The sequence below is a fragment of the Leguminivora glycinivorella genome, chromosome 14, assembly GCF_023078275.1.
Source record: "Leguminivora glycinivorella isolate SPB_JAAS2020 chromosome 14, LegGlyc_1.1, whole genome shotgun sequence".
Taxonomy (NCBI): Eukaryota; Metazoa; Arthropoda; class Insecta; order Lepidoptera; family Tortricidae; genus Leguminivora; species Leguminivora glycinivorella.
Genome location: NC_062984.1, coordinates 15,822,082 through 15,835,995, shown reverse-complemented (window position 1 = coordinate 15,835,995; position 13,914 = coordinate 15,822,082). Strand labels below are relative to the sequence as shown.

The 13,914-nt window shown below is 42.4% G+C and overlaps 2 protein-coding genes across 3 annotated transcripts; both read right to left on the bottom strand.

The window, feature by feature from the left end:
• Nucleotides 1–1,122: 1,122 nt before the first annotated feature.
• LOC125233335 lies at nt 1,123–7,668 on the bottom strand. Of its 2 annotated transcripts, none has more exons than XM_048139309.1 (5): nt 7,506–7,668; nt 6,530–6,705; nt 5,748–5,850; nt 5,277–5,464; nt 1,123–2,020 (listed from the first exon to the last, which is right to left on the bottom strand). In XM_048139309.1, exons 1-5 carry the CDS (start codon nt 7,566–7,568, stop codon nt 1,930–1,932), a joined length of 621 nt encoding a protein of 206 aa, XP_047995266.1. In that variant the 5' UTR covers nt 7,569–7,668; the 3' UTR covers nt 1,123–1,929. The 2 variants fall into 2 exon arrangements, with proteins under 2 accessions (XP_047995266.1, XP_047995267.1); XM_048139310.1 differs by having other exon boundaries at nt 6,530–6,700.
• A 472-nt stretch (nt 7,669–8,140) lies between these two features.
• On the bottom strand, nt 8,141–12,194 carry LOC125233566. Its single transcript, XM_048139622.1, has 4 exons — nt 12,104–12,194; nt 11,552–11,713; nt 10,210–11,243; nt 8,141–8,161 (listed from the first exon to the last, which is right to left on the bottom strand). The coding sequence occupies exons 2-4, from the start codon at nt 11,706–11,708 to the stop codon at nt 8,141–8,143; spliced, it is 1,212 nt and encodes a 403-aa protein (XP_047995579.1). The 5' UTR covers nt 11,709–11,713; nt 12,104–12,194.
• Nucleotides 12,195–13,914: the final 1,720 nt, after the last annotated feature.

The window sequence follows — 13,914 nt, the reverse complement described above, 5'->3', positions numbered from 1 at the left end:
AATTTTTCACACTCTGATAAAATAATACCTAACTAACACAAGTTACTATACCCGGAACATAAACTTATGAATCATAGAACGTTTAACACAAACATATCAAATGCGTCCAAGTTTTACATACATTTAAAAGGTATTGTATGAATCTTAAAGTTTACTAAAGTGAGTTTTTCACTGTGATATTGTAGTTATTAAATAGGGATTATGTTTCTTATATTGTATAGAAATAGTAAATTATATGTATATAGTTACTAGTGATACCAAATGTATATTTATGTAGAATACGCATTATAATATTTTTGGTTTTTAAATATTTACGATATCCATACTTCCATACTAATATTATAAATAGGAAAGTGTGTGTTTGTTTGTTTGTCCGTCTTTCACGGAGCGACGAATTGACATGATTTTTTAAGTGGAGATAGTTGAAGGGATTGAAAGATTTGAAAGTGACATAGGCTACTTTCTGTCTCTTTCTCCCCACTTATCTAAAATGGCGGATGGAAGTTCGTATGGAGCATTCCGCAGTTTCGAATTTAACGCAGGCGAAGCCGCGGGCAAACGCTAGTAGGTATGTATATGTGGCTATTGTGTTACATACTATTAATGCGATAATATGTGGCATCTCAAGTCGAAAGTCCTTAGGCAGCGTTCCCACTTATGCGTCGCGTGTCTCGGGGCGCGCAAAGGGCGTCCGCGCCACGCCACCTGAGTGTAATTCATAAAGCGTCTCCTCAGTACATTTTGTATAGGAAGGACGTAAGGCGCGCCGCCAAGCGGCGCGGCGCGCGCCCCGCCGCCGCCACGCCACCTGGGGCGCGTCTTACGTCTTTCCTATACAAAATGTACTGAGGAGGCGTTTTTTGAATTACACTGAAGCGGCGTGGCGCGGACGCCCGTTGCGCGCCCCGAGACACGCGACGCTCTGGTGTGGCCGGTCACTTTATGCATACAAAATTGCTTATACTGCATTACTGTAACGTTCCTTTATATTATTAAACTTCCACACACTGTAACTACTTATGATAGCTTTATAAAGTACCTAGTTATAATTTAATAGCATAAATAAGTGCCTTTCATAACCGTGCAAAAAGCTTATAGTAAAGTAAATAAACATTACAAATGTAACTTTTATAACTGTTTATTTAAATCAATAAATTATCTTGGGGAGTATATAATGTTTTCTTTATTCAATAAGGTGTATTAGGGTAATTCCGAATGACAGAAATGCTCTGGTAATTCCGAAAGGGGAATCTTGATATGATGGAACTAATGGTGATTTTTATGCGAATTTTTCGGAATTACCCTACCTAATGCACCTTAGACCCTTAACATGATTGTTTTAGTTTCTGTTAATATTTCGCAATAAAAAATAGAAGGCCCAAGCCGTTATGTAAATACTTACTAATAGTCTGACCAACTCTGTCAACAAATGGGCCACCAAAGAAACGACAAATAAAAGCATAAAACAAGGTTTATTTCTAAGTCATGTACAATTTTAATTATGCACTTGTTTTGAAACACGGTGGCTGGTGCATTCCAGTTTAATATGATGATATCAAAAATGTTATTCTGTGTATAAGGCTCCGTACGTTGAGATGTAGAAAACGTTTAGTGTAATTATAGAAGTCATTAAAAATAATTTGACTCATATTAGGCTTGATTTTGTTAGCCCCCCGGTGCAAATGTTATTTGAAACTTCAAACTTCTGTGAGATTATGACGTTTACTTAACCCTCGCACAGATGAAGCTATTTTGCTGCCAGCAAGAAGGCAAAATTGCTGCCAACCTACCTTGGCACGACTAAGTGCGTGTGTCATCAGCAGTTTTATCGACGTGGTTTCACGTCATTTGAATACCAATTTTATTTACTACAATACTTTAAACTGTAGCACTAATTAGTTACAAGAAAAGTAGACACTGTCTTTGTGCTTATAGCTCGATGGCTTTTAATGGGATGTTTTTTTCTGATTCAATTATTTCAGTCTGAGGGTTGTGTTCGAAGAATTTGGCGATGAAATACCTGGAATGTAAAAATAATCTGTAGTCAATTGCCTTTTGCCTAATATCAGTATCACTATCGTTTAACCATTTGGCTCCACGCCTACTTTATCGTAATATAGGTACAATCACCGGCAATAACATAGCAAAATAAGAAAACCGCAAAAATATTTGACACGATCTTATTTCTGGAGCCATAAGAGTGTATCAGACATTTACGAGTATAACTTGCTTTGGAGCTTTGGTGCGCAAAATAACGACCTCATGTGGTCCCGACCCTCAGCCATGAGGAACGGAGGAGGAAGAAGCTTTCTTTTTGTACGATGTGACATAGATGACGGCGAGCCGGCGACTGTACGAAGGTCGACCAAGACATTACGTTTGTTATAATAATAGTTCAATGGTACCAGACGACGAGTATCTCGATGATGATGAAAATGGTGACAGCGATGGTCTGACCAGCCAGATGCGAGTATAGTCTTTTTTTTTTTTTTTTTTTAATTTATTGAAAACAAAGATTACAGTTATACAGTTTCTAGTTTTTTCGCCAAACTTACGTTTAACGGCGAAATGAAGCACTCATTTTCAAAGTCCAGCGCGATCACTAACAGAGAGCCACCACTATTGCTACAAGCAATGTGCATACCAGATGAGTATCTCGACGATGATGTGCATGATGGCAGCCAGGGTCCGACCAGCCAGCTGCGAGTATAGAGTCTCCAGCGTCCAGCGCGATCACTAACAGAGAGCCACCACTATTGCTACTAGCAATGTGCATACCAGACGAGTATCTCGATGGTGATGAGCATGGTGGCAGCCAAGGTCCGACCAGCCAGCTGCGAGTATAGAGTCTCCCGTCCAGCGCGATCACTAACAGAGAGCCACCACTATTGCTACAAGCAATGTGCATACCAAACGAGTATCTCGACGATGATGTGCATGATGGCAGCCAGGGTCTGACCAGCCAGCTGCGAGTATAGAGTCTCCAGCGTCCAGCGCGATCACTAACAGAGAGCCACCACTATTGCTACAAGCAATGTGCATACCAGACGAGTATCTCGACGATGATGTGCATGATGGCAGCCAGGGTCCGACCAGCCAGCTGCGAGTATAGAGTCTCCAGCGTCCAGCGCGATCACTAACAGAGAGCCACCACTATTGCTACAAGCAATGTGCATACCAAACGAGTATCTCGACGATGATGTGCATGATGGCAGCCAGGGTCTGACCAGCCAGCTGCGAGTATAGAGTCTCCAGCGTCCAGCGCGATCACTAACAGAGAGCCACCACTATTGCTACAAGCAATGTGCATACCAGACGAGTATCTCGACGATGATGTGCATGATGGCAGCCAGGGTCCGACCAGCCAGCTGCGAGTATAGAGTCTCCAGCGTCCAGCGCGATCACTAACAGAGAGCCACCACTATTGCTACAAGCAATGTGCATACCAAACGAGTATCTCGACGATGATGTGCATGATGGCAGCCAGGGTCTGACCAGCCAGCTGCGAGTATAGAGTCTCCAGCGTCCAGCGCGATCACTAACAGAGAGCCACCACTATTGCTACAAGCAATGTGCATACCAGACGAGTATCTCGACGATGATGTGCATGATGGCAGCCAGGGTCCGACCAGCCAGCTGCGAGTATAGAGTCTCCAGCGTCCAGCGCGATCACTAACAGAGAGCCACCACTATTGCTACTAGCAATGTGCATACCAGACGAGTATCTCGATGGTGATGAGCATGGTGGCAGCCAAGGTCCGACCAGGCAGCTGCGAGTATAGAGTCTCCCGTCCAGCGCGATCACTAACAGAGAGCCACCACTATTGCTACAAGCAATGTGCATACCAAACGAGTATCTCGACGATGATGTGCATGATGGCAGCCAGGGTCTGACCAGCCAGCTGCGAGTATAGAGTCTCCAGCGTCCAGCGCGATCACTAACAGAGAGCCACCACTATTGCTACAAGCAATGTGCATACCAGACGAGTATCTCGACGATGATGTGCATGATGGCAGCCAGGGTCCGACCAGCCAGCTGCGAGTATAGAGTCTCCAGCGTCCAGCGCGATCACTAACAGAGAGCCACCACTATTGCTACAAGCAATGTGCATACCAAACGAGTATCTCGACGATGATGTGCATGATGGCAGCCAGGGTCTGACCAGCCAGCTGCGAGTATAGAGTCTCCAGCGTCCAGCGCGATCACTAACAGAGAGCCACCACTATTGCTACAAGCAATGTGCATACCAGACGAGTATCTCGACGATGATGTGCATGATGGCAGCCAGGGTCCGACCAGCCAGCTGCGAGTATAGAGTCTCCAGCGTCCAGCGCGATCACTAACAGAGAGCCACCACTATTGCTACAAGCAATGTGCATACCAGACGAGTATCTCGATGGTGATGAGCATGATGACAGCCAGGGTCCGACCAGCCAGCTGCGAGTATAGAGTCTCCAGCGTCCAGCGCGATCACTAACAGAGAGCCACCACTATTGCTACAAGCAATGTGCATACCAGACGAGTATCTCGACGATGATGTGCATGATGGCAGCCAGGGTCTGACCAGCCAGCTGCGAGTATAGAGTCAGTTGTAATGGCGGGTACGAATAAGTATGTGTGCGTACCTCCTTCTTAATTTAGTCACTTTCTTTGTTCTTTCTTCCTTACTTCTGTGCTTTTCCTTGCTGTGCTTGTAACTCCGCTCTGATTTGTGAACACAAACACGCTATCTGCTTATGCACTTATGCTGCTGGTGCACCGGCTTATTCTTGGTCTCACCTTCATCATCATCATCATCGTCACAGGGTGTTCACCTATCAGAGCGAGCAAGAACAAGGTCTCATCACTAAGACTATGCGTGGAAATTTACAGGGTGCGCCGTTATTTTTAAAAAAGAAGACCGTTCGGCCGACGTGTCACACCGTCACCAGCATCCACACACACAACATCCAGACGGCTGGGTTGGAGCCTGAGTCGTTCGCCCGCCGTCGCCCCTGCTCCTCTTCAGCGCTGGCCCCCACACCTGCTGCGGACCACCGTCATAACCACCAGCCAGGGCAGTACCGCTCCGCGGTGGCAAATTATAGACCGGGCCTTGACCACCCACGACCCTATTCCAAATTTTAGTTTTTTTTAAATAAACTATTTTTGTTAACGTACTGGTAGAATTTTTATTTATGCCCTACCAGTCCTAGACGTTACATTGGCGTAGGTGGTAACCCCAGCGCGATCACTAACAGAGAGCCACCACTATTGCTACAAGCAATGTGCATACCAGACGAGTATCTCGATGGTGATGAGCATGGTGGCAGCCAGGGTTTGACCAGCCAGTTTGGCGGGCTCGGCCGCGCCGCGTAGGGCTGCGGCCAGCATGGTGTCGCCAGCGTCCGACGCAGTTTCCAGCGCAATCACCAATAGAGCTGGCGCCGCTAGCCACCGAGCGCCTCGGCGCCACCACGATTGCTAAAAAATAATGATGATAAAGGGTCTACAAGGCACTTTAAGGGATGACTAGAAAATTTAAGGGATGGGTCATTTCATATATATTTAATCAAAATTAAGCCGCATGTGCAGCAAAGCAGTCGACATGTTATTATACACGTCAGTTAGGAATGAGAATGTGTTACGAATTACGATAGCTAAAAATTGTTGGTGACTTTGATAATTTACTGCATTTCATGCGGTATCGTTATTGACAATGACTTGTCTTCCTGTTTGAACTTCATAACACAAAATTGAGACTAACCTTCGACATAACAGCTACTAGTAACAACAGCGAGCTTATGACGGTGACCAAAGCGCTTAGTTTCCCATAGCCCAACACAAGGCGTATTGTTGGCTTTGTTATCCTAAACAAACATAAATTCATTAATAAAATTTAACAAACAGACAAAAGGCGCTGATAGGAAAAATAGGTATTCAAGGAAACACAAGAACATTGTACAACATACCGCTAGAACAAGAACTACATAGCCAACTGATGTGGCATGGGAACAACGTACTGGATCGCAACGCTGACGTTGTTAAGTTTGCGCAAGATGGATCATCCAGCTTCAGACACCCAGCAATGTCACGAGCGCTAGCAGTCGGAAGCCCTCAGAGCTCCCAGTACATAGCCGCCTGATGTTGATGTTGGAACAACGTACCGCCGCGCAAAGTTGTCGTTGGTGAGGTTTTACAAGAAGTCGTCATCATCTAGATTCTCGGGCTCCAGCTTCACGGGCTGCGCCGTGAGCGCGCACGCCGACATAGAGAGGCCCAGCAATGCCACAAAACCATCTGCAAGCGGTAGCCTTCATAGCTTTCACTACATAGCTACTTAATGTAGGTACAACGTACCGCCGCGCAAAGTTAAAGTTGGTGAGGTTTTACAAGAAGGTGTCATCATCTAGATTCTAGATCCAGCTCCACGGGTTGCGCCGCAAGCGTACACGTAGACATGGAGAGGTCCAGCAATGCCACGATCAGCTGCAAGCGGTAGCCTTCATAGCTTCCACTACATAGCTACCTGATGTTGGAACAACGTACCGCCTCGCGAAGCTCACGTTGTTGAGTCTCTGCAAGACGTCGTCATCGTCCAGCTCCAGCTCCACGGGCTGCGCCGCGAGCGCGCACGCCGACATGGAGAGGCCCAGCAATGCCACGATCAGCGCACGCAACCGCAAGCGGAAGTCGTCTTGGCTGTCCACCGTTACATAACTACTCTGGGGTTTGAAAGACATGTCAGTTACAGCGAAAGCTAGGCCGGGATAAGTTAAAGCGATATGTATGTTAACCTATTCGTTCTTTAATTATTGTTTACGTCGTAGTGCTGTTTACTTAATAATCGATGGAATCAGGCGTTACTTTGCAAAGGTTCTCACCCTTCCACGGCAACAAAAAATGTGCAAATTGACACGTGTTTCGCCACTCTACGAGGCATCGTCAGGAAATTCTGGAAGTGTTATCGGTCTGAGATCCGGCAACTGACTGGATTTTTTCCGTTTACTTAATCCCGACTATTCACCTACTTACTTACTTATTTTATTGGCGCGATGAATGACCTAAAATCACTTTTGGTCACTAACACAAGAGCAACGCTACTTTGCTCGGTCCAAAGCGATATCACACTAGCTTTCGCGGACTCTTGAGTTCACGGTGATCTGCCTACCTACACTACGTACTTCTCAAGTGATTAAATTAGTCTTAGCAGACAAATGCTGAGACAATAAAAACTTGTTACAACACTTGCTAACAACACGGTTGGTGTTGTACCTACCTGTAGTGTTTGGTGAGGCTATTGATTTTAGGCGAAAGAAAATATCAGGATCAACCTGTAGTGTTTTCTTTCTGGAGTGAAGGTGTTAGCGACGTTTTAGTAAAACTTTAGTAAGGTAGATTGCTGTTGAGTCTGATGATGATTTTGGTTTAAACAGTAGGTAGGTACATCAGGTACATGTTGACAACAAGTCAAAAGAAAATAATGGCATGGCTACAAAGACATTAGTATACTGTGAAATCTTACGTTTGCTGCATTCTCATGTTTAAGACTAATTTGATTTAGTAAGACATCACTATCAACTTCCATATCTGACCCAAATGCACAAAATTACATTGTGATTGCAAGCTATTAAGCAAACATTGTATGAAAACAATGTTTGCCGTTAAAAAACTGTAAATTTGCTACATCGTGGATACATCTCTTGATATTTTTGTTTGACAGGTCGTCAAAAGTCACACGCTTACAATTTGGGTTTATTTAGAGCCAGTTGCAAATAATAAGTACCTACAACAGTCCAAGGAGCCTTGCTGTGAAAATTCATGACAGTAAAATATTGCGAGGTACAGTCTGGCAAAGTGGCAACATCGTCTTGTCATCCCTTTCAAATCAATATGTATGAGAAAAAGGGACGATACTACGGTGTTGCCACTTTTTATATTCTGCTCTTTTTTGCCAGACTGTAGCGTGGAGGAGTACATTAAACATGCGTTCAGTAGTTTTTGAGCGTTGCCTTGTCATTCTTATTTCCACTCAAGTGGTATAGTGTCTACCCAAGAACCTTATATACATGCTCTCTCTCATGTATATAAGATTCTTGTGTCTACCTGATGATGATGAACATACTAAACGTCAACAACCCCGACTGTTGTGCTGGGGGTCTAGAGGGGGTTAAAGCCTGGCTAAGGAATTTAGAGTAACGTAAAAACGTCATCTTCATGCTCCCTTATGAGGACAATCTATTATTTCTAATTAGGGATCCTAAGTTCCTAACCTTTTTAACCTAAAAGGACAAGGAAAGGGACTATGCAACAGTGGTAGCCCCCATAGAGACTTTTGTTCAGGCAGGCAATTATGGTCGCGCGATAAATGATAAAACAGCAGGCCGTCCCTATCGCACTATTTGTAAGTGCGATAGGGACAGCCCGATGTTTTATCATTGTGTGATACTATACAGCACGACCACGGATGATTTTATTAATTCTGATGCGGTACAAATTTACGAAAAAAAATGTACTTTTTTGTACTGACGTTTAAAAAAAATGTACCCTTATGATTTTGGAGTTTCGACATAGGGCCCGTGGTCGTGCTAGGTAGGTACTCCCTGGCACGACCACACTATATTTAATGAGATTTAAAATTTCTGTTGCAGTACAAATTCACGAAAAAAAATGTACTTTTTTGTACTTACCTTTTAAAAAAAATACCCTCATGGTTTCGGAGTTTTGACATGGGGTGTGGTCGTGCTAGATAGGTGGTACTTCCTGGCACGACCACACTATATTTAATGATTTTTTAAATTTCTGTAGTGGTACAAATTCACGAAAAAAAATGTACTTTTCTGTACTTACCTTTTTATAAAAAGTACATGGTTTCGGAGTTTCGACATGGGTTGTGGTCGTGCTAGATAGGTTCCCTGGCACGTCCGCACTAAGTGAAGTAATTTACATAGTACTTTCAAAACACTTGTTTAGTATTCATTTGACCATCAAATTAAACATAAATATAGTGTGGTCGTGCCAGGAAGTACCTATCTAGCACGACCACAACCCATGTCGAAACTCCGAAACCATGAGGGTATTTTTTATAAAAGGTAAGTACAAAAAGTACATTTTTTTTCGTGAATTTGTACCAACAGAAATTAAAAAAATCATTAAATATAGTGTGGTCGTGCCAGGGAGTACCTACCTAGCACGACCACGGGCCCTATGTCGAAACTCCAAAATCATAGGGGTACATTTTTTTAAACGTCAGTACAAAAAAGTACATTTTTTTTCGTGAATTTGTACCGCATCAGAATTAATAAAATCATCCGTGGTCGTGCTGTATAGTATCATACAAATAAAAACCAGTCAAAGTACCTATTATATATTAAAAAAATCATTAAATATAGTGTGGTCGTGCCAGGAAGTACCACCTATCTAGCACGACCACACCCCATGTCAAAACTCTGAAACCATGAGGGTATTTTTTTTTAAAAGGTACCTAAGTACAAAAAAGTACCATTTTTTGTGAGCGTCAGAATGGCGGGTGTACATCAAGCAATCCTGGTGTCGTATACGTCAGGAGTTAGTGCTAGCAATGTGCCAAATGTGCGCCAAAATTTGAGCAATGTGCTCTTTGAACTCCAGAGATATTTAAGAAATTAATGACACCCGCCATTCTGACGTCAGGTTGGCGGGTGTACTTCCAGTTCTAGCTAATGGCTGCTTACTCGAGGGTGAAAGTACTGCCTAAGGTTAGTGCTCGCAATGTGCTTCCACATGTATGAAACACCACAATGCGGCTAGATGCTGATAGATGTGACTTCACCCTTAGCTAATATAAGTATCACTTTTTTGTGAAAAGCGCCTGCATGTTAATGCTGCATTGCAGGCAATGAACATTGCTATTTTATTTCAGCAGGCGTTATAGATATATTTATTCAATCCCATATTACTCTTCAACGGCTCTCTGAATTAGTTTGTGTTTCATACATGTGGAAGCACATTGCGAGTACTAACCTTAGGCAGTACTTTCACCCTTGAGTAGGCAGCCATTAGCTAGAACTGGAAGTACACCCGCCAACCTGACGTCAGAATGGCGGGTGTCATTAATTTCTTAAATATCTCTGGAGTTCAAAGAGCACATTGCTCGAATTTTGGCGCACATTTGGCACATTGCTAGCACTAACTCCTGACGTATACCACACCGGGATTGCTTGATATACACCCGCCATTCTGACGCTCACTTTTAACGGCACCGTGGTCCCGGTAGACGTGGCATTGGAGGTGGATTCGGAGGTTGCTTGAGAAACTTCACTCTTTAATGAGACATTGTTGGTACTATTGTCTTTTAAGTTATCAGTTACATTCTCCATAGTCGTATTTGCCATAGAAACAGTCAACATATTTCCGGCCGTGTTGGATGTTTCAGATGGTACAATATCATAAAAATTGTAGGCGACGTTTCTCTTAGCTCTTTGCGTTCTTGTAATCGGCGTATTATTAGATTCATTAGAAGGCAACGGCTCCGTTTGTGATGGAAACCCGAACGAGAAAATGCTATTAAACATGGACAGAGTTTCATTTAATATCTGCTTCAAGCATTTGAAAGAGTTTTCTTCGTCATCATCTATAGCACGAAGCATTATATTGTAATCTGCTACCGGGAGCCCGTTGTTGTGATTCTTTAAAATTTCATAAATACGTTGGTCAAAGCGGAAACCATTACTAAATTGATTGTTATAAGTTGTCAAGTCCATGCCGATTCCACCGTATTGCCAAACAGAAAATACTCTAGCGTAAAACGTTAAATACGACACCGGGATAGCTCTCCACTTGAATCTCAGTGGCGTCATTGCCATATACTTGTTCAGAGCCATAATAGTGATGTTGATATTAGTATACTTTTTTTCGAATTCTTTTATGCAGGAGTGCTTAGCGTACACATCTTTATTTGGAAAACCAAACCATCTGCTAGGTAATCTCCCATGTCTTGGAATATAATAAGGATGTCGTATGGCATCGTCCACTAAGAAAAACACGTTGAAGCGAAGGTTTGGGTAGGTAACAGCCAAAGATTCCAGGTATTGCGTATACATTTCAAGCGGGAAACGACATCCTTTGTTGACGATGTGGTGTAGGAATACATTGCTGCCAGGCGTTCCTTCGTTGTATTTAAGTAAAAGTGGTTGTCTTTTGTACACCGACATGCCTAAAGAGCTGAATAGCAGAAATGACATTCCCAATAAAATAAAGGTCATCCAAGATGCTGATAGGATTTCTGAAAAAAAAAAAACAAGGAAATTATAACTAAAAGTTATAAAAATATATTACAATTTAGTAATTTTTATTCACCTAGTTAAGTAGTTACTAAATTATCTACAAATTATAATAAATTCAATTTACTACTTGAAACTTGTAGGCGCACGACACGATTCTTGCAGAAATATTACTGCTTGTAGAAACGCTACGGCAGCATCGATCTAACGGAAAACGTAAGTTTTGCGAACGTTATTTACGATAATTGTGCGGAATATAATCTACGTTTTTTACATGTATTTTGGACGACCAACTATATCACAACCATACCAGGCCATCGCTGCAGACAAGATTTCTTCGGCACGCAAGTAACACTCCAGTTCTGTGGTACCGCAGTAGGCTGACGGACCGGCTCCGGCATCCCAATCTCCACCTTCAGTAGTGGGCACTGCTCGTCCTTCTTGGGTTCAGGTGGCCGTTCCATCATACATACTAAAAGCAAAGTTTAGACATAGAATCACAAATGTGAGGAGTTAGCGAAAGTCGTCGATAGAGGTTGTCAAGAGTCATCAGCCTGTTCCCCACGGGTAGGTACACTAAATCTGCCAGATATTTGTGGTTCGTGATCCCGTCTTATCAAAACATTTGCGCCCTACTCGAAGGGCGTAATATATAGGCGTTACAATGCGTTAAAATAATATTAATAAAAAGCACAGTGGACTATTTTATTACGCTTAACTTCTGAATGCTGGAATGTTTCGGACAACGGTCCAGTTGACATGATACCAGAGTTAAAATTCACCAACAAAGGACTATGAATGTGTATCTGATACACCCCAAATTGCAGGTTAAATATAAAAAATCAAAATATTATAAACATACTAATTATTCCCTGCACTTGATGTAAATATTTTGTGTAACAATTTTATTTCAGATAGACACTTCAAAACATGGGCGCAATATTTGCTGAAAATTTTACTGTTGTTCGTAATATAAAATAGTTTGACATGAGTAGTTTTTTGTTACCTGCTTTGTCAATAAAACCAAAATAAAACAGATAGGTACCTACAGCCAAAAAGGATGCATCTTCATATCGACAACTTACACTATAAATTAAAATTAAAGTCAAATTATTTTCTAAATTAAAGTCATGTAGTGTGTATTCCTTACGAGATTTGAAATTTCCAGTGCACCTGAATGTAAAATCATTGCTTAGGATGGGTTTACGTTCTGTTGCCGCCAGTTGGCACCAGTTGCGTTTTATTTGCCACGGAGCGTGAACGATTGTAACTTTGACTCGACCTACTATTCTCGACTACTTGGTTTAGAAAATGTGTTTCGGGTGACCACCGAGGCTGTGATCGCATAGCTACTGCTGTTTTTTCTTAGGTACAGTGATGTTTACTTTACTTACTTTATAATTGCTTTATAAGAAGGACGTCATACTTATTACTTACCTGTAGTTGCCATCCGCGCTCCGGTAGGTAGCTTTGGGATACTTTTGAGCCTGTTATGACTCTTGGAATGAGTTTGATAGAAGCCGCCGCTTACCACGCGGACAATTGCTGAAATTGCTTCCGTGCCCTAAGGTGCACTAAGCTTTTATTTAAATCTATAACCATATTACCATACGTCTGCTTTCTATAATGAGATCAACGTATGGCCACACGTCGTGGCAGTCGTCGGGTGCACGTTCAGCCTATCTATAAGCCTTTGAGGGGGATGTGACGGATCCAGCACTGGTCTGACGGATACAAATAGGTACGTTTGTCGGTTTCGCGTTTTCTAGGGGCTAAGGATGCAATCTAGAACTCGCTATAAGTCGTTGACCCCGGTAATTTTTTTTTTTTTATTTTATTATAAACTGGCCAGTGATTGACCTTAGTCGCACCTGATGGAAAGTGACGACAAGGTCGAGGTTGTAGCTCACTGGTTCAGTAACAGCCTATTCACTCTTGACTTGAATTCACCCAGATTGTATTCGCCCGGGAATACAGATGAGGGGAGCATGTTCCATTCCTTATAATTTTATTTATAATTTGCCAACAGATACAGTCTATTCGGAAGGAAAAGGGTCGTGGAGTGTGGAGTGGAATGTATGAGGGCCTATACATTCTGAGTCTTCTCTTTCTAAACAGACTAAAGCGTTATTGTTTACCAGCTGTATCAATGCCACCTTGACACACCTTTCACGCTAACTCCGTATTTTACATGCTGATTCAACAACAAATGTTATAACGTCTGTACGTGAGACGAATACATTGTTCAACAAACAGAAGTTATCGCGGAAAGTTAAAACGTGCCGATGGATAAAATGACTAACGTCTTCCAGTGTGGTACCACTGAAGGGCAGTCCTTACAAGAGCGACCTACTGTTTAATTAGGTGAATAGTTTAAGTGATATATATATATATATAGAATTTTGATACATTGGATGGTGTGTTAGTGTTGTAATAGTGATTTTGGACATAATTTTCGAATATTTGAGGTAAGATTTTTTTTGCTTGTTGTTTTAATTGAAATCTACGCATAAACATAGATTTTAGATATTTCAGAAGAAATGGGGTGTATTTGTGGTCTGGTGGGATTAGATTAACATAGTTTATGTTACTCGGGCTTCTCGGGACAAGAGTAACATAATTATGATATGTTTCCTACCAATGTTGGTCTTGCCCTACTCTTTCCCGATATTT